Source organism: Notamacropus eugenii, chromosome 2 (assembly GCF_028372415.1).
Source record: "Notamacropus eugenii isolate mMacEug1 chromosome 2, mMacEug1.pri_v2, whole genome shotgun sequence".
In the NCBI taxonomy this organism is placed as follows: domain Eukaryota; kingdom Metazoa; phylum Chordata; class Mammalia; order Diprotodontia; family Macropodidae; genus Notamacropus; species Notamacropus eugenii.
This window is the reverse complement of record NC_092873.1, coordinates 4,299,964-4,321,577: the sequence shown is the minus strand read 5'-3', so window position 1 is coordinate 4,321,577 and position 21,614 is coordinate 4,299,964. Positions and strand designations below refer to the sequence as shown.

Below are 21,614 nucleotides of genomic sequence, written 5' to 3'. Positions count from 1 at the left end.
TGATTCCAGTTACAGACTTTGAAACATTCCATTCTAGGGTATAGTGCTGTGGTACCATCTTGTGGGCATCAAATCCAGTGAGTCATTCCCTCATCCATGCAATTCCTTTTCTGTTTGCTGAGGCTGAGCTGAATGGAGGGTAAAGTGAGTATTGCTAGCTGTACTCCCATTCATGCAACAGCAATGGTCAGGAGTGATCACGTTGCCTCTAGGATTCTTTGAACTCTTTGCCCTAGATACTAGTGAAGAGATTTTTCAATAGCATCACATGCTTCCTAGGCTTGGGACTTCAAAGCCAAACCTTGAATGTAAAGTTCTTGGCTCATTCTCCTCTTTGGTGACCTGGCCACCTTTCTCCATATCAAGCCAGCTAGGTTGTAGAACGTCCAATTCAAGACTGTAGTGCTCATATAGACAGTAACTTGGCATAATGAAACATTGCTGGACCAGGAGGCAGGAAGAACTGCATAAAAACCTTCTCTATCTCAGATGCTAACTCAGTTTCCTCATGGGTAAGTTACTTGACTTTCATTATGTTATCCCCAAACTGTGCAGAATACACTTATGGTACTGCTCTCTTAGGGTAGTCTTCAGAGTCAAATAAGATAATGTATGGAAGCTGCATTCAAACATCCAAGTGTTCTATAAACATTCAAGCTTATCAGTGTTCAGTAATTGAAGCAGCAGTTCAAGGTATGGGCAACTGTGATACTAATGAACACTTACTTACAAAATATTGATTAAGGATATACTATGTGCAGGACACTATTAAATTCTTGAGGGAGCGGATTGAAAACAAAGTTTAATTGAGTATGGTACATTTTCGCCCCCATTTAGATACAAATGTGATCATAAAGTGTTGGATACTACTGAATAATAAAAATATAGTTCTTCAGCATTTTCAAAATTCTTCATGAAAATGTTCTCATTTGAATCTCCCCCAGATTGTGTGAGATGCATACCATTATTATTGCCTCCTTTTACAGGTTAAGTAATTGGAGGCTGAGTGACTTCTGTGACTTCTCCAGACATAACACAATTATTTAAATCCACAAATTCTTGAGTCAAAGATCAAATTCCACTCCATTAAACCACATTGTCACACCAGTACTTTGGAGTGGAGTAGTACCTCTTTGTTGTTTTCTCCATTTCTTTATGTTTTTCATAGTACCTATTCATCCACGATCATGTAAAAGCTCAATAATCGATGCTGATGACAGTAACTCTCATGTCTATAGCACTTTATTCTAGGCAACCACTTTTCTCTCATCCACCCTGTGTGTTCTCTCTAGTCTTGGGAATATAAGAATAACCAAACTCGAGTTCATCGATTTGAAAGATTGTCATAGACTATGTCTACACAGATTTAATTCAATGGTACTAATTACCAAAATGGTTCAAAAGCATCATGGATGAGACAAATATGCTATAAATCTTGACTAAGAGGACTGGTTGTATTCAATTTAATGTTATTCCTATTCACTTAGAGGAAAATTCGTGATGTAATTCATTGTAAAAATAAATGTTTTTGTCTTCTAAAAATCTATGACATAAAGTCTTAATTATTTACATTGTCCTTATTTATAAGTTCCACAATAATCACATTAGAAAAATATTCTTTTTACTGTAATATTATGAAGAGATCAAAGTATCTTCAAATTATACATGTTAAAAATATTATAGGATCATCACTTTGGAGGTGGAGAGAATCTCAGAGGTCATCTATTCTAATATCTTTTTTTTATTGATGCGCAAATGGAGGTCCATAGTATCCTAGGAGTAAAAGACTTTAAGGGATTTGTGAAAGAGAATAGCAGCACTGGCAGTAGTTTTACTAACAAAAAGAACACCAGTAGAGAATATTTAACTAGAGCTTTAAGGTTTGCAAAGCACTTCCCAGAATCAACTCCTTTGCTCAGAAAAATCCTACTATGTAGATGCCATTCATTTTATCTTTTGATTTATGAGTAAACAGAGGCGCTGAGGTGAGGTGACTTGTACATGGTTACAGTGACAATAAGAAGAGCTAGGAGTCCAAATTTCCAATAAAATGAGACATAAATCTTCTTGTTCTCTGTCTCTCCTCCCCTCTATAATATATACACATATGTACACACATATATATATGTGTGTGTGTACACAAAATATGTATATATATGTATGTATGTATGTATGTGCGCATATCATGTACAAACCAATAACCTCTGCTGAATATGGTAATCCTTATGTTCATAACACTTAATTTTTGGCGATATATACATAACAAGTGGACCACTATCCCTTCCTTCAAGATTTCACGCAAGGGGAAATGCAACATATATCAAATCAGTGCCTTCCACATCTGTTTAACATTATTTTAGAAAATTTTCGTTATGTTGAACCTCAGTTTGAGTCATTTAACGTTCTCACCTTTCCTCTGGGTTCTTCCCCTTAGGTATAAATAAAACAAACCAGATTCTTCTTCCATATGTCATACCTTCAGATACTTGAAGATTAATTTAATCCCAAGCCTTGCCTTGACACCTATTTTCATCTTCTCTAGGCTACATATCCTCAGTTTCTTACACCAGTCCCAACATGGCAAGATTTCAAAGTCCTTCTCCATCCTGACTGAACTTCTCTGGAAACTTTCTAGCCTATCAATGTCCTTCATAAAGTGCGAAACCCACATGTTGCTCCAAATGCTGAGTATAGAGGACCTCCTTTGTATGACTGGATATTGTTCATCTCCATTCTTTGTAAGATGTAATTGGTTTTCTTGTTAGACATTTATGTCACAAAGTTGTTGTCGGGATGAAATGAATCAACACTTTCAAAGTACTTAACAAATATTAAAGATGCAGTTTTTGTAGAGTGCATAGAGCACAGAGATGGGAGTCAGGAAGTCCTGAGTTCAAATCCCGCCTCATATACTTACAGGGTGATCCTGAGCAAGTCACTTAACCTCAATATCCTCAATTTAAAATGAGAAATTTAAAAATCTATGTTACGTAGTCATTGTAAAAATAAAATACGATAATATAGTGCTTAGCACATAGACTGGCAAATAATACATACTACATAAATGCTTCTTCACTTCTCTCCACTAATAGAGGTATTGGCACATTTTATCTGTAGTATTAACTCTCTCTTAAAATTGTGCTATTCTAATCTCAAAAGTCATTCTCTTTGTCAGGGAAAATGTAAAGAAAAATCAAATTGAGCATCTCTGCCTTCACTTATAATTCATTGTACTTGTTTTATCAACATTAAGAATCAGTGGAATTCCTTATTTGATTATCCTTTGTTTCGCTAAATGACCACTTTAAAAGATCACATCTCTTCGTAGATTTAAGCTTTCTGGGCTTCCCTTATCCTGAGTTCTGGCACTCCTCTAACTCTATTACTGTAAGAAAAGATTTTCTTTGGCATGTATCTTTGGTTACCTCTCATTTTTTCCAGCAGATTTTTTTTCATATTCCGGTTTTTTGGATTGTCAATTTTTATTCTTGTATCTTCAAACTTTCATTCTTCAAATCCTTCTATCCTTTCAAGTTTAAACTTCCTAAAGAATTAATCCCTAAGAGGCTACTTTATCCTTCCTTTGGAATGCCTGGAACTGATTCTTCCCAAGCCTAATATGCATGTCTGATAGTTGCTAGTTTTCCTTTATCTATTTCAAAACTAAGTCTGATTTAATTACTTTTCCTTTATTCTTATAATATACTCATTTATTCTTATCTTAACTAACAATTCATCATGCCTTAAAAAAAAAAAAACAAGTTAGAATTTCCTCATGCTTGTTCCTTCACTTTTGAAATTTTGATGTATGAAAATGTCTTTGTCATCATGAAATCAGTAGTTATTCTTTGAGGAGAGAGATAGAGAAACACATAAAGTAGATAGGCAAATGATAGTAGATAGATAACAGGTTGACTGAGAGAGGCGGATTGCCAGAAAATAACAGGCAGACAGATATAAAGGGGAAAACAGAAAAGACAGACAGCAAGTCTGCAGATGGATACAAAGACAATATATATATATATATGCATGTATGTATATGTGTGTACTTATGTATATATATGTGTGTGTACATATATATATATGTGTGTATATATATATATGTGTGTGTGTATATATATATATATATATATATACTTATATATGGAGAGACAGAGAAAGAGACAGAGAGAGAATATGAGAATGAACATTCAGGCAGATGCCCAGATAACTGAAGTCCCCCACCACTAAAATACCATTCCATCTTGCCAATGTTTTAAATGTTTAGTAATTCTTGATTCATTTTCTCTTCCAATAGCTATTTGTAACAGTATATTTTATGGTAACATTAGTATAAATGCTTTCCATCATATTTCCTCCCTCTGGTTCCTGGATTTCCTCATATGAATATATAGTCTGTGAAAAAAAAATAGAAAAGTTTGTTGTTTCCTATCCCATTTCATTCAAATAAGGGAACAACTTTTCTCCTAACTATATACAGTCCAGTTATGAGTCTCTTTGCTCATGGCTAGATATTACCTTGTTAGATAGATTTGATTTCTTGTGTTAGAAATTTTGGTTCACTTTGCTTATTAGGCATAATTTCTTGGAGACTCAAAAAGTTATTAGAGTCTTTTTAAAAAATATCTATTTATTTATATTTATATTTCACTCTTCTTACCTAACCAGCTCGATTCCTTTTCCAACCTTCTATGACTTTTGGCAGACTTTTGTCGGTGACTTCTGGTCAGAGGTGAGCTGAGGTAGTGACCTCTGAGGAACTATATTGTTCTATAACTATAACTATAACTATATATATATATATATATACACATATAAATTATCTAATTACATTTGCTATAATTTTTCAACATATCATAGATAATATAGATAACTTATAGCATTCTACTTGTAACTTCTTTTTGAAAGTTTTCTTCCAATGTTTCATTTTGTTAAAGATGGAACTAACTCCAAACTAAACTCCAAGCTACTGAAACATAACTGTGGCAAGTCTTCCAAATTGTAAAACCTTATAGTGGAGTCTGTGGATGGACTATGTATTTAACTGAAGCCCAAAGTACACCTTAGTTTTGTTCATAAAGAAAGGGTTGCCACTTTAATAAATGGCCCAATAAACATTTAAATGTCTACTGTGTGCCCAGCACCACACTAAGCACTGAGAACACAAAGAAAGGTAAAATATAATCCCTGCCCTCAAAGAACTCACAATCTCTAGACAACATGAAAATAACTATACAAATAGAAATATCCAGGATAAATCGTAAATAATCAAAAGAGGGAATTCACTGTAACTGAGATGGATCAGCAAAGACTTCCCAGAGGTTGGATTGTAGCTCAAACTTGAAGTAGTCAAAATCAAAGATTGGCAATTTCTTTGAGACCCAGAAATGTGAATGAAAAGACAAAATGTCCTTGTTTGTGGCCGCTTTCTGTATCCACAATGGCAGTGCTGGAAAATTGAAAAAGGGAAAGGCTGTGGTAGGGACATAAATTTAGAAATCATACATTTACTGTTCCATGATCCACCAGTGGTCTTTGCCACAGATAACTCCCACAGCTTTACAAGTGGTATCCAACTGTTCCTCCTCAGGAAATAATCACTCCAGTCTATTGTGTAGAGTACAATTTGTGGCTACAGGGATTCCAGGACAAAGATGGAGCTTGGTGAAATTTTAGCCAACTTTATTTGATCCCTTCTCTCAGGCTTAACTTTCATCTTGTTTCCTCTTTCTTCTCTTTTATTCCTCTTTTCACTCTTCTTCATCAGAGTTCAGCATATTCATAGTTCTCCAACTCCAACTCAGACGAACAACAATCCCACTTTTAATGCTGATTTTTGCCAGAGAATAAGACACTTACTTTTCCTAAAGAAGGAAATGTCACTTTGATAATTGATAAATTTTTAGTAGATTGAAAAATGATGAGGACTCTCTATGAGAAAATGAATCATTGAATTTTGGAGACCTAGTGTAATTGTTATGATAACTACGTAGATATTCTTGTTCCCTTGATTCCTTATTTCTAGCCACATAAGATGTGTCTCTGGCCCTCTTTTATGTTTTGCAGTCATTCAACATGCAAAATATTTTTTTTCTGATGGTTCCTCTTTTATTGCAGGTGAATGACCTCACTTTTAAATGATATCTGTGGAGAACAGATCTGAAGTGAATGAGTTCATCCTTATAGGATTAACAGATGCCCCAGAGTTTCAGGTTCCTCTCTTCATCATGTTTACCTTCATCTACCTCGCTACTCTGGTAGGGAATTTGGGCATAGTAGCTCTGATCTTCTGGAAGTCTCACCTCCACACTCCCATGTACTTTTTCCTCAGTAACCTCTCTCTCGTGGATTTTGGCTACTCCTCAGCTGTTACTCCTAAGGTGATGGTTGGACTTCTCACAGGTGACAAGGTCATCTCCTATAATGGATGTGCTACACAGATTTTCTTCTTTGTGGACTTTGCCACAGTTGAAAGTTTCCTCTTGGCTTCCATGTCCTATGATCGCCATGCAGCTGTGTGTAAGCCCCTATACTACACCACTACCATGACTTCAACAGCATGCGCACTTCTAGCCAGTGGGGGTCACATATGTGGCTTTCTGACCTCCTCCATAGTCACAGGAAACACATTTACTCTTTCATTTTGCAAATCCAATGTAATTCATCACTTTTTCTGTGATGTTCCTCCTCTCCTAGTTCTCTCTTGCTCTGATACTCACATCATCGAGTTGGTATTCTTTATCATAGGGTCATTCACTGTTTTTTTTCCATTTCTTGTCATCTTTGCTTCTTACTTCTTAATCTTCATCACCATCCTGAAGATCCATTCTGCTGAAGGCCTCCAGAAAGCCTTCTCCACCTGTGCTTCCCATCTCACAGCAGTGTCCATATTTTATGGGACGATCACCTTCATGTACTTCCAACCCAGTTCAAGCCATTCAATGGACTCAGACAAAATGGTGTCAGTGTTTTACAGCACAGTCATCCCCATGTTGAACCCTTTGGTCTATAGCTTAAGGAACAAAGATGTTAAGAATGCTTTTAGAAAAACTGTGAAAGGAAAACAGCTTCAATTAGATCACCATTTTCCTTAGAAAGAAAATCCAATATGTACCTTCCCCATGCTGGAATCTAATCCCCAATTCAGGCTATTTTTCTTTTGCATAGAGAAGTGGGAAAGAAACTTTTTCATAGGTAGCAGTATGTTGTAGAAAAGACTTGAAGTTACAAGTGACCTGAATTTCAACTCTGTCTCATATATTTTCATATGGTGTTACCATAGGAAAGTCACTTAAAGTCTCAGCCTGTTTTCTCATATTTAAGAGATTTAATTTTATTTCCTGTATTATAAGAATGTTGTGTTGAATGAATGATGTATGTGTACACACACACACAAACACACACAAGTATGATATAACAAATCTGACTATTATCCTTCCAGAAAGAGAAAGACCATTTACATCATTTTACAGAGTATCATACTGGAAAAGCAAAGCTACCGAGTTGTTTGGAAAGTATAGCTTTAATGTTATTGACATTACCTTTTCAGGATAACTTAAACAGTAGGTGTGATGTTAAGTGCTTATGGACCAGCTTTTTTGGGGAAAAAAGATCCATGAGACACATTAAAATTTAATATAATTATTATTTTCTCTATCACTTTCTGAACTCCAGATCATCACCAAAACAATAAATTAAGTCGTGATTTGCATCATTCACTGATTTCTATGGTCTAAATACTCATAATCAAAATTTAACAATCCTTTTGTGGCCCATTGGGAGCTGCACCCAGCATAAAAATGGAGTATGACTGTCTTCAGGAAGGATATAAACCATAGGGTTGTCCTAATGACATGGAAGAAACTTTAAATGATCCTGTAGGAAAGTTGGATTTCACTGTAATACCTCAATATCAATTCCCTTCCATCTAATAGGTTCTTTAGATGTTTTATGTGTTTCTGTGTCTAAAAAGAGGTTGCTTTAATTTTTTTGCATATTTTGATTTTTCTGTGGGTTGAAACAAAAGCTATTTGATATTTGGTAATGTAAATTACCGTATATGAGCTGGAGACCCATCTTGACCATGTTGGAAGAAACTTAGGAACACGTTGATTTTGTAAGAACAAAAACTGAAAATTGATCCCTCATTTTATTTTGTATTATTTATTAATTATTGTTTGAGAATTATATCTTATCCCTGGTATTAATGTATGTGCATCAAATATTGACATAATGGTATAGATCCCATCGGCAAAATTTATAAGAGTTTAACTTCCCTATTGCTGTAGTCTAACATCAAACAACAAAGACTCAAATCTCTAAGTTTTTGCTTACCATGTGGGGAGATGAGTGATCCTGGACACAAGATGTTTGTTTACCATGAGACTTTTCAAGGGATGCTAGTCAACTATTTTTCCTCTTGCCCTGGGTTATGGAAATTGTTACTCTGCGTCAAGCCAAGAAAAGTCTAATCTTCATCTCTGTGTGGCCAGTCACTCTCAGTTTAGTTTGAATCACTTCTATAAAACTTCTATAAAAGGTACATTATATGTCAACTTCTATAAAAACTTCTATAAAATCTGTCAGATTCATGCTTGGCCTTGGATCCCTTTTACTGCCAATTGCTAGCCTTACTAATAAATTGTGATCAGACCATTCTGCTTCAGTTTCTCTTTATCACAGATTTTCATTGTGACAATAATGAGCTAACATGAAAGAGAAAAACCTTTTTGTAAGTCATTTTCTAGTATTAAACATGGTCCATGTAAGACCAAAAGTCTTCGTGAGGCATAAGGGACGTTGGCAAGTTTTTGGTGCCTCCCTCCCCTACTTTGACTCCACAACTTCTTTCTTTGAGATTTGAATTATTTTCTACTCAAATTAACTGGAATTTTAAGCCCTGACTCTGCTTCTATGGTTGCTGTTGCCCCAAAATTAATTTAAGAAATAATTAGTAAAATAATAATTATAAATATTTATAATATTTGTATTATGGATTATGCAGTCATTATCCATAAATATAATCCCTGTGGAGAAGATGTATTCCCAAATGGGAAAATGGTCTGTAAACGAATGGTAGTCCTTCACCTGATACTTATATTTGAAATTACTTATCCGTGTTATCTCCCTGATCAGAAATAAATCCTCAAGAGCAAGGACTGGTTTGTTTTTCATTATGTATCCCCAGCACCCTGCACAGTACTTTGATTGTAACTGATGCTTTTTCATCATCCCTCTATTCATTATTAGATTTTATGGTTGCCAGTGCACTATACAAGGATAAGCCACAAGATTCCATTCAATAACATAATGGGATTTATCTAAGAGGAAAATCACAGTCATTATTGTCAGGGGAGAATCTGAAGTTTCTGAAGAATATATATTTGTTAGACATCATTACTACCCTATATATTGAGTATTTGGGCCAGGGTTTAATCTCTATTCATTATTTTTCAAGAAATTCAGCCAATATCTACTAAGGATTTACTTTGGTAGAGGCTGAAGTAGTAACCAGAACAGTTCTAAAGAGCAGAGGTAGTGCCTCTCATTTAACAGTTCACAGACTCTTTGGGTTTCAAAATGATAAGTCAAGGAATTAGAACTCAACAAATTTTATTGATACCACAAGCACCAAATTACTCAATTACATCACAAATCTCTTTTTCCTCTGTGACTACAAGCATGCACACGAAGGAAGCATTGAGGATCTTTTTCTGCAGCAATTTGAAACTGACATGATCATGTACGCAAGAATTTGCGGGTATGTGGACATATTGCATCAAACTCACTAGACCCAGCGCAAATTTTAGGTATAAAAAGACAAAAAGGATATAGTGTGTGCATTAGGAGACAAATTATACACACACACACACGCACACACACACACACTATAGGTATATATATATATATATATCTATATATACATATATATACATATACATATATATGTATATATAAATGAACATAAACTATATAAATAGTATATGCTAAAAGAGTTTTCACTGTGGGGGAGATAAACATAGGCAGGGGATTAAGAGAGACCATCTTTGAAGTTAGCAATCAAGCATTGTTAAATCCTTCTTGGGTCTAAGTATTCAATCGATACTGAATCTATCATAGTGTTCTTTACTGTCTTTCTCTGCATGTTATATTGAAGAATACTGAGAAGGAGTTTGTCAAAAGGTTAAATCATGACAGATGATTACTACAGTATTCCTCCCCAGTTATTATTGAAACAGAACCTTTAGAGGATGTGTGCTCAAGGACCAGAGCTACCAAGCAGAGCAGGACAGGACAAGATGTAGTTTGTGGAGACAGGTCACTTGAGAACTCTGAGTAGCTTTTTTTCTTTTCTTAAGAACAGCATTAATATTTATAATAAGCATATCATTTATGATTTATAAATTACTATTCTCACAGTGGTCCTGAGAATTACAGCATGCAAATATACTTATCTGAATTTTAGATATGAGATCAAAGTTCATCCAGGATAAGTTACTTGACTAGAGTTTCACAGCAACCTCTAATTCCATTTTAGATCTTCTAACATCAAGTTTAGGGATCTTTTGAATACCCCACTTTGTGGAGATTTTGTCACAGAGCCCTATCTATTTCATGTTAGCTGTCACATTTGATCTTCACCAAAATCTGTCGATTGGGATGAGATTAGTATGCTTATTTGAAAGATCAATAAACTGAGACTTGTAGATGTTCAGGGACTTGGTAAATGTCACATAGCTAAGAAACAGTGAAAGGACTAGTATTCAACTTTTGTAAGTGGCCTTGTCCAAGTGACTTTCTTCCTCACTTTGCTAACAAAAAGCTAAGATTGACTAAATGCTCATGAGAAAATGGTTCTTTCCCCATAGTCAGAGAAGAATTTAATGGTTCATTTTGTTCATGAGTTGGCAACAGAGCTTCTAGGATCTCTAGGGGAGCATCATCTCCCAAGAGCTGCAGGGCTCCCAGGTCTGCATAAGTCCCTGCCTCATCTCTGACTCCAACTACTGATACTGAAAGATTCCACTACAGTCTCAGTGCTGAGGAACCAGCTTGTGGGTCAAATTAACAGAGTCATTGACTCATTCATTCAGTTCTTTTTCTGTTTCCTGAGGCTGATTGATGGAGGGTAGGGGTAGGTATTGCTAAGACTGCTGCCATCTGTGCCACATCAATGGTAAGTAGTGATCTCTCTGTCACTAGGAATCTTTGAACTCTTTGCCCCAGTTTCTAATGAGTTTTTTTCCCCAACATGATCACATGCTTCCTAGGCTTGGGCCTTCATAGAAAAACCCTGAATGCAAAGTTCTTGATTAACTCTCCCCTTTGGAGTCTTGATCACCTTTCTCCATATCAATTCAACTAGATTGTAGTAGATCCAGTCTGAGACTGGATGGAAACATTTCTGGTCCTGGAGGTAGAAATACTTGGATAGATGCTTTCTCTGTGTCAGTCACCAACTCACTCTTTCCCCATGGAGAAGTCACTTGACGTCTTCCTTTTCCTTATCCATCAAATGTGTACAGTTGCACTCGTGGCACTTCTTTCACAGAGATGTCTTGGGGCTCAAATGAGATCATGTATGGAAATTGTGTTCAAACATACAAGTGCTCTTTAAATATCAGTTATTTTCTACTTGGAGTTTTTCTTGCTCATCATCCTTCAGTAACTGAAGGAGCATTTTCAGGGATGGGCAACTATATAGTTCTAATGAATATTTAATTAATGTTGATTAAGCGGATATTGGGTTCAGAGCCCTGTACTAAATTCTTGGGACAGGGCACAATGATAATAGCTCGTATTTTTTTTATAGGACTGAAACATTTGGAAAGAACTTTACATCAATTTTGTTCTTTTATTCTCTCAACAACTCTGTGACATAAATACTATTAATATCATTCCCCTTTTACAGGTACATAACTTAAGGCTAAATGACCTAAGTGACTTATCTAGACATATAGAATTCATAAGGATGTGTGGTGGGATTTAAATCCACATCTTTTTGACTCAAAGATCTAAATCCTCTCCACTACATCACATCCCCATTTTAGTAGCACGTCATTCCTCTTTTCTGTATGTTTTTGTGTTTCTCAGAGCACCCACTCATCCATGATCATGTACCAGTCCAATAACCTATGCTAATTAAGGTAACTCTCACATCTATATCACTTGACTCTTGGAAAACCCTTACATCAACTATGTGTAAGCATTTTGCCAAAATAAATATTAATTTCATTTTTCAAATAAGGAGAGAATAACCCAGAAGGACTGATTGACTTTTTGAAATCACAGAGAAAATCAGTTCAAATCCAAGCAACATAAGAACCCAAGTTTTCAGTATGCTAATCAAATGCTCTTTCAAAAATAGTACTGCCTATTAACACCTGAGTATTTTCTTAATAGAAACCAAATTACTTTTTTTCTGGCCAGATGATGACAAGGGTTTTCTCTAGAAATGGAAGATCAAGTGGCCTCAACATTGAGCACATCACGAAGAAGAATTATCACAGACATAGTCTATGTCTACAAATATTTGATTTGATAGTATTGAGTGAAAAAAATAGCTTATGATTACCATGTGTGAGTCTTGACTCAAAGTTGTTTGTTTGTATTCTATTTAGTATAATTCCTGCTATGTTAAAGGCAAGTCTTCATTGTTGCTAGTTGGAAAAATAGATTTTATTTCTAATTCTCTAGTCCATAATTTAAAGCTTTAATTATTTATTTTGTTCATACCTAATATTCACAAATAAACTACACTAGACAAAAAGATTCTTTTATTTTGGAGTTATGAAGGCAAATAAAAAGCTTTAAAATCAATGCAGGTTAAAAATATCACTACATCATTTATCTAGAACTAGAAAGGATATCAGAGGTAATCTAGTCTAAAATATTTTCTTTACTGATGAGTAAACTGAAGTTCTTAGTATCCTATGAGTAAAAGACCTCAAGGAGATTTTGGATAGATAATATAGGTGCACTAGTGTTGTTAATTAAAATAATAATAAGAAAATGACTTATAAAGAGCTTTAAGAATTTCAAAGCAATTTACAGAATTATCTCCTATGATCAGAACAGCCCGATTATGTAGGTGCCATGAATTTTACTGTCTTTTCTCATGTGAGTGAAATTAGGCTCAGAGGTACGGTGATTTTCCATGGTCACAGTGACAATAAAGAAGAGCTAGATTTCAAATTTCTGTTAAAATGAGAAATAGACATTTTTGTCTCTTGTTCAGTATCTCTATTTTCTGTAATTTAGAGAGAGAGAGAAAGGGAAAGAGAGAAATACTGATAGAGATAGGTAGATATGGAAATAACATAAAGATATAGATAGATGCATGGATATGTGTGAATATATGCATATGTATGCATGCATGTACGTATACACACATATGTGTATACACGTGCATTGCATGTATGTGTGCATATGCATATAATGTGTGCATGTATATATGTTATATGTATATTATTCATGCATCTACGTATATGTGTATGCACAAATATATACAAACACCCACATACACATATGTGTATATGTTTGTATGTACATGTTTATATGTGTGTGCATTGTGCATATGTATATGTGTGTATGTATGAATGCATGTATGAATCTATGTATATTCATGTATGTACAAATGCATGCACACTTGTGCGCATATGTGCAAATGTGTAGGTGTACATATGTAACATATGTGTAAATACAAATTATATATATTTTTAAATGGTCAAGTGGCCCTTCCATCAAGACTTTAAGTGATGGGAAATCCAGTACATATTAGGGCAGCCCCTTGCTCTTCTGAATAGCAATATAAGGAAAAAATTCCTTACATTAAACCTAAATTTGTTCCTACTTAACCTCTGCACTTTGCTTTTGGTTCTTCCTTTTGGTACAAATAGAAAAATTGAAAATCTTCCTCCTTGTGACAGCCCAGCAGATACTTGAAGTTAACTAATTCTAACTTTTTTTCTAACTAATTCTAACTAAATACCTTCAGTTCTTTCCACCAATCCAATATGACAAGATTTCCAAGTCGTTTTCCATCCTGGCTGAATTCCTGTGGAAAATCTCTAGTCTATCAATATCCATTCTGAAGAGTGGAAGTGACAACTGAACATGTTGCTTCAAATGCACAGCACAGTGGACTATCTCTATATGACTGGATGTTGTGCCTTTTGTTCAGTATAAGGTCAGATCCGTTTTCTTATGAGCCATGTATGTCACAAAATTGTTGTGGGGATTGTGGGATTCAAAGTATTTTAAAGTACTTGACAAACTTTGAAGAGGCACCTCAGGTACAGGAGATACAGCACTGGAGGCACAAAGTCCTGAGTTCCAATTTAGCCTCAGATACTTAGGGTGTGACGCTAATCAAGTCATTCAAGCCGTGTTTAACTCAGGTCCATCAGCTTTAAAATGGAAATAACTAAAACACCTACATTGGAAGGTTGTAGTAATAATTGGATGAGATAATGTTATTAAGGGGCATGCTTAGAACAGTCCTTGACATTTAATAGTTGGTTTGTTGTTGTCCTTCGTTTTCGAAGAGGACCAAAATGACATCACCATGATAAAGTGAAGTTTCAGTGTGTCCACCTGTGGCTGATCAGACCAACACGAGTTCAGGTTGGGCACAAATAGTCCGTATGAATTTTGGGGGTAGGTACTCCAAATTTGGGCACCAAACATTTACTTTGTGCTGTCTCAATTCTGCTTTGCTCCTCCTGTCTGTCTGACGTGGGCATGTCATGTTGAGTGGTCCTGTGCCAGTGTCTCCCATGTTGCACAGTCAATCCAAAGTTCTTGAGAGAGACCTAGAGAGTGTCCTTGTATCTCTTCTACTGACCACCATGTGATCGCCTGCCCTATGAGAGTTCTATGTAAAATAGTCTTTTTGGCAAGCCCACATTTTGCATTGGAGCAACTTGGCCAGCCCATGGGAGTTGCACTCTCTGAAGCATAGTTTGAATGCTTGGTAGTTCAGCTCGAGCAAGGACTTCAGTGTCTGATACCTTATCCTGCCAGGTGATCCTCAGATCTTCCTAAGACAGTTCAAATTGAAGCGATTCAGTTTCCTGGTGTGGCGCTGGTAGACTGTCCATGTTTCATAGACTGACATTTAACAGACACTATATAAATGCTTTTTCCCTTCTTTTTTACTAATATCAGTGCCAGTTCCTATTATCTATAGTATCAACTCCCTCCAAATCACAGTTGATCACTTCTAAATCCAAAAAAAACATTCTCCTTCTCACAAAAAATAGAAGCAAATACAAATTTAACATCTTTGCCTTTTCTCCATATGTATTGTATTAGTCCTGTCCATCTGGAAAATTAGTCCAGTTCCTATTTGATTATCTTTTAATCCCCAAATTGGCAATTTCAAAAACCCCAGTATCTGATAATCTTTAGCTGTCTGGACTTCCCTTAACTCATCCTGAGCCCTGGCACTCTTCTGACTCTATTATTTTAAGTTCAGTTCTGCTTTAGCATTCATCATTGGTTATCTCTCCTTTTTCCCTTACTGCAGTATTTTTTCACATCTAAGTACCTTGGCTTAGTTCAGAAAGGAAAGTTTACAATTGACTAATCAGTGAGCCCATAAACATTTATTAGATGCCTGCTATATGTCCAGCACCATACTGAGCACCGAGAAGAGAAAGAATGATCAGAATAGAATCCCTATGTTCAAGGTGTTCACCATCTCTAGACAACATGCAAATTATATCCAGAAGTACACTGGAGTTAATCAAAAGATGCAAGGCCTAAGAAAGGAGAAAGAACGGGAAAGGCATTCTGTAGGTGGGATTTTATCTGAGCTTTGAAAGAATCTAAACCAAAAATCAAAGATTTCTCTGGGACCCAGAAAGCATGTGAATAGGACAAAGTGTCCCTGTTTATGGTCAACTTTTGTTTTAATGCTGGGAATGGGAGAGAATTAAAAAGAGGGCAAACTATAAGAAGAAAACAGATTTAGATATCATGTATATTGTAATGTGATCCACCAATGGCCTTACTGAATAATGACTCCCACAACCATGCAACTGGTTTTAACTGGAAGCTGTACTTCTTCAGGAACTGGTAACTTCAGTAAATTGTATAGACCTTACCACAACAATGAAACTCAACCTAAGAGAATCCGAGGAAATCTCAGCCAACTTTCTTTGATACTTTCCTCTCTTCTCTCTTTCTTTTAACTTTCCTCTTATTTTATTTTTCCTTCTTGTCCTTTCTTCTTCTTCTCTCTAATTATCAGAATAAAGGATATTCATGAGAAAATGATGGTTCTCCAAACCAAAGCAACAATAAGCCCCCTTCTTATGTGGATTTTTTTTTAAACTTTATTTATTTTTAGTTTTGAACATTCGTTTCCACAAGATTTTGAGTTCAGAATTTTCTCCCCATCTCTCCCCGACTCCCGCGCCAAGACACCATGCAATCTGATTATCCCTTCCCCCAATCTGCCCTTCCTTCTTTCACGCCCTTCCCTTCCCTTATCCCCATCTTTTCTCTTTTTTTTAGGGTAAGATGGATTTCTATACCCCAGTATCTATATTTCTTATTTCGAAGTTGCATGCAAAAACAATTCTCAACATTTGTTCCTAAAACTTTGAGTTCCATCTTCTCTTCCTTACTCCCTCCTATCCCCACTGAGAAGGCAAGCAATTCAACATAGGCCATGCATGTATAGCCATGAAAAAGACTTTCATAATAGTCATTTTGTGAAAGAATAACTATATTTCCTTCCATTCTATTCTGCCCCCCATTATTTATTTTATTCTCTCTTTTGACTTTGTCCCTCCCAAAAGTATATACTTCTAATTACTCCTTCCTCCCATTTGCCCTACCTTCTATCACCTCTCCTCACCTCATTTATCACCATCTCTCCTACTTTCCTGTAGTGTAAGATAGATTTTCATTCCAAATTGAGTGTGCATGTTATTCCTTCCTTAAGCCAAATGTGATGTTTTTTCCCTCTCTCTTCCCACCCTTTTCCCTTCTTTTTCTTGTCTCTTTTATGAGAGATAATTTGCCCTATTTCATTTCTCTCTTTCTCTTCTCAATATATTCCTCTCCCACCCCTTAATTTTACTTTTTCAGATGTCATCTCTTCCTATTCAACTTAACCTGTGCCTTCTGTCTGTTTGTATGTATGTAATCCCTCCAACTAACCAAACACTGAGAAAAATTTCAAGAGTTACAAATATTATCTTTCATGTAGGAACATAAATAGTTGAATTTCAGTAAATCCCTTATCATTTCTCTTTCCTGTTCACCTTTTCATGCTTCTCTTGATTCCTATGTTTCAAAGTCAACTTTTTTTATTTAACTCTGTTATGTTCATCAAAAATACTTGAAAGTCCTCTATTTCATTGAATGACCTGAAGTATACTGTACTCAGTTTTGCTAGATAGGTGATTCTTGGTCTGAATCCTAGTTTCTTTGACTTCTGGACTACCATAATCAAGCTCTTTGATCCCTTTATGAGGAAGTTGCTAGATATTGTGTTATCCTGATTGTATTTCCACAATACTCAAATTGTTTCTTTCTGGCTGCTTGCAATATTTTTTCCTTCACCTGAGAACTCTGGAACTTGGCTACAATATTCCTAGGAGTTTTTCTTTTGGCATCTCTTTCAGGAGATGATGGGTGAATTCTTTCAATATTTATTTTATGCTCTGGTTCTAGAAAACAGGGCCGTTTTCCTTGGTAATTTCATGAAAGATGGTGTCTAGGCTCTTTTGTTGATCGTGGCTTTAAGGTGGTCCCATAATTTTTAAATTGTCTCTCCTGTATCTATTTTCCAGGTCAGTTGTTTTTCCAATGAGATATTTCACATTCTCTTCCATTTTTTTTTCATTCTTTTGGTTTTGTTTTGTGATTTCTTGGTTTCTCATAAAGTCATTAGCTTCCTTCTGCTCTATTCTAATTTTCAAAGAACTACTTTTTTCAGTGAGTTTTTGAACTTCCTTTTGCATTTGGCTAATTCTGATTTTTAAAGCATTCTTCTCCTCATTAGCTTTTTGGATCTCTTTTGCTATTTGAGTTAGTCTGTTTTTAAAGGTGTTAGGTTCTTCATCATTTTTAGGGTCTCCTTAAGCAGGCTGTTGACTTGCTTTTCATGATTTTCTTGCATCACTCTCATTTCTCTTCCCAGTTTTTCCTGCACCTCTCTTCCTTGATTTTCAAAATCCTTTTTGACCTTTTCCATAACCTGAGACCATTATATTTTTATTTTGGAGGTTTTGGATGCAGAAGCCTTACGTTTATGTCTTTCTCTGATTATATGCATTGTTCTTCCTCATCAAAAATGATGGAAGAAAATACCTGTTCACCAAGAACGTAGTCTTCTGTAGTTTTATTTTTTTCCATTTTGGGGAATTTTTCCAGTCAGTTACTTGACTTTTGGGTTGCTTGTCAAATGGAGGGTATACTCTGAGGACCTATGTATTCGCAATTCCTCGACCATGGCACAATCAAGGTAGAGGTGTTTACTCCTCTCCTGCAAGTAGAATTTCCTCTCTCAAACATCCACCAGCTCCACCAGTCAGTGCTCCTTGTCACTGCAGGACCACCACTCAGGACAGAGATCAATCTCAGCAGCTCAATTTCCGCAGAAACCTTAGGGCTAGGGCTCCAAAAATGGATGCTGTCACTACCTGGGGCCACCTGAGGCTGGGCATAGGGCAGGACCCTGCTCCCTTTTCACCCAGGTAAGAGAGGTTTCTCATTGACCTTTGAAGCTGTCGTTGATGTTTGTGGGTTGAGAAATCTGGGAACCACAGTTGCTGCCCGTGATTCTGAGCACTGAGTCCTGCTCTGGTCCTGTCCATGCTGCGCAGTGTGGGCAAGGCTAGACTGCGTTCAGTGGGCTGCACTCAGCTTAGATCGACCTTTCCTATAAGCCATCGAGGCTGCCTTGGGCTGGAAATCTCTTTCATTCTGTAGTTTTGTGGCTTCTGCTGCTCTATAATTTGTTTAGAGTCATTTTTACAGGTATTTTATGAGCTATGGTTAGAGAGGTACAGCAGATCTGTCCTTCTGCTCTGCCGTCTTGGCTTTTCCCCCTCTTATTCCCATTTTTGGCAAACAAGAAGGGATTTATTTCCTGAAGTGGGAAATTCCACTTTGCAGACTGTTAAGACTGTAATAAACAGAAAATACTGGGGAATTAATTCACAAAGAACTCTGAGAAACTGAATCCATGGATTTTGGGGAGCTAGGGTAACTGCAATGACAACTGGCTTTATTCTTTTGGTCCCTTAATTCCTTTTTCTGCCCCTCACATACCAAGTTTTTTGACTTGGACTCATTCATCATATAGAGTGAATTTTTCTGATGTTTCCTCTTTTATTTCAGGTAAACGACAGGCAACACTCTCAAATAACATCTATAGAGAACAGATCTGAAGTGAATGACTTCATCCTCAAAGGATTAACAGATGTTCCAGAACTTCAGGTTCCTCTTTTCATAATGTTCACCCTCATCTACCTCATCACCTTGGTAGGGAACCTGGCTATGGTAGCTCTGATATCCTGGGATTTCAACCTCCACACCCCCATGTACTTTTTCCTCAGTAACCTCTCTCTGGTGGATTTTGGCTGCTCCTCAGCTATTACTCCCAAGGTGATGTCTGGGCTTCTCACAGGCAACAAAGTTATTTCTTACAATGGATGTGCTACACAATTGTTCTTCTTTGGAGCCTTTGCTACTACTGAAAGTTTTCTCTTAGCGTCCATGGCCTTTGATCGCCACACAGCTATCTGCAAGCCCCTACATTACACCACTATCATGACATCAACTGCATGTGTACATCTGGCCGGTGTTTCTCATATCTGTGGCTTTCTAATCTCCTCCATAGTCATAGGTAACACATTTAGCCTTTCCTTCTGTAACTCCAATGTGGTTCGTCACTTTTTTTGTGATGTTCCCCCTCTCCTAGTTCTCTCTTGCTCTGATATTCATCTCATTCAGTCAGTAATATTTATCGTAGCATCATTCACAGCTTTTCCCCCATTTCTTGTCATATTTGTTTCATACTTGTTAATCTTCATCACTATCTTGAAGATCCATTCTGCTGAAGGCTGCCGGAAAGCCTTCTCCACCTGTGCTTCCCATCTGACAGCAGTGTCCATATTTTATGGAATAATCATCTTCATGTACTTCCAACCCAGTTCAATCCATTCAATGGACTCAGACAAAATGGTATCAGTGTTCTACACCATGGTTATCCCCATGTTGAACCCTCTAGTATGTAGTCTGAGGAACAAAGATGTCAATAATGCTTTCAGGAAAGCTGTGAGAGGAAAACCACCTCAATTAGATCATTTTTAGTTTAGAAAATTGAATCTCTACCTTCCTCACTCTTCAATTGAACCCATAAATCAGTACATTTTATTACGCACAGAGAAGTATAATTAAATCGTTTTCAGAGGCAACACCACATATTAAAAAGTTTCATGGACTTGAAGTTAGGATAGACATGAATTTAAATTCTGTCTCAGATACTGTCATTTGTACAACCTTTGGTAAATCACTTAAAGTCTCAGCCTCTTTCCTCATGTTTAAAGGGCCTTAAGAATATTGCCTATCTCATAAGTTTGCTATGTAAGTATTTATGTCTACACACCCACACAGGCATGCACACACACGTGCAATATCATAAGAGGAAGATCAGTTCCAACATTGCTGAATTACGCCTGATTTTTCAATTTACTGATTTATATGGTCTAAATATTCCTCCTTAAAATACAATGATCTCTTTGTGAGCCACTTGGTAGTGGCCCCAACACACTACTTCAGGATGGCTGCCTTTAGGAAGGAGTATAAACCAGTGTGGTCCTTCAAACTTGGAGAGAACTTTGATACTGTGGAGTTATTGTACTGTTATATTTGCATAGCATCCTGATATTCACCTCAATATCAATTGCACTGTAGTTAACAGGTCCTTGGGTTCTTTATGTGTTTGTGTGTCTAAATAAGGATTCTGTGAGAGTTTTTAAAAGAATCTTTTGATCTTTCTGTGGGATGAACTAAAGGCTATTTAATATTTGCTAAATTGAATTATAGGAGCTGGAGAGCCATCCTGAACATACTAGGAGAAACTTGGCAACACACTATACTTTCAACAAGTAAGTTAATTTTCTAGGAACAACTCTCTTTGAAGGTAAAGTGGAATTGAAAATTGATACCCTCATTATTTTGTAGTATTTATAAATTACTGATTGAAAACTACTGGCATCAATATATGTATAACGAATTTAGACTTAATTGTGAATCACTAATTTGTAAAAATTTGTAAGATTTTAATTTCCCTATTCCTATGATCTAAAGTCCAACCACAAATACTCAAAATCTGTGAACTTTTACTGACGTTGTAGGTACATTAGTCAACAGGGTCATGGGATGCTGGCCAACGACCACTTTCCAGAAGACGTTAGTCAAAGATGTTTTTTCTGCTTTGGATGTGCCTCAGCTCAGCCAAGCCAAGAGAAAGCCATCATTAATCTTTGCGTGACAAATAACAGTCTTAGTTTAGTCTGAATTACTGCACCGCATCTGGTATCTTATGTAACCAACCATATAAAAGAGCTTCTCTGACTGTCAGATGAATC

The 21,614-nt window shown here is 36.3% G+C and overlaps 2 protein-coding genes across 2 annotated transcripts; both read left to right on the top strand.

Annotated features, from left to right (window-relative positions):
- Positions 1 to 6,137: 6,137 nt before the first annotated feature.
- On the top strand, positions 6,138 to 7,094 carry LOC140523347 (olfactory receptor 5B12-like). The gene has a single exon (XM_072638266.1). It carries the CDS (start codon positions 6,138 to 6,140, stop codon positions 7,092 to 7,094), a length of 957 nt encoding a protein of 318 aa, XP_072494367.1.
- An 8,532-nt stretch (positions 7,095 to 15,626) lies between these two features.
- Positions 15,627 to 20,334, top strand: LOC140522062 (olfactory receptor 5B2-like). Its single transcript, XM_072637106.1, has 2 exons — positions 15,627 to 15,797; positions 19,360 to 20,334. Exons 1-2 carry the CDS (start codon positions 15,627 to 15,629, stop codon positions 20,332 to 20,334), a joined length of 1,146 nt encoding a protein of 381 aa, XP_072493207.1.
- The last annotated feature ends 1,280 nt before the right edge of the window (positions 20,335 to 21,614 follow it).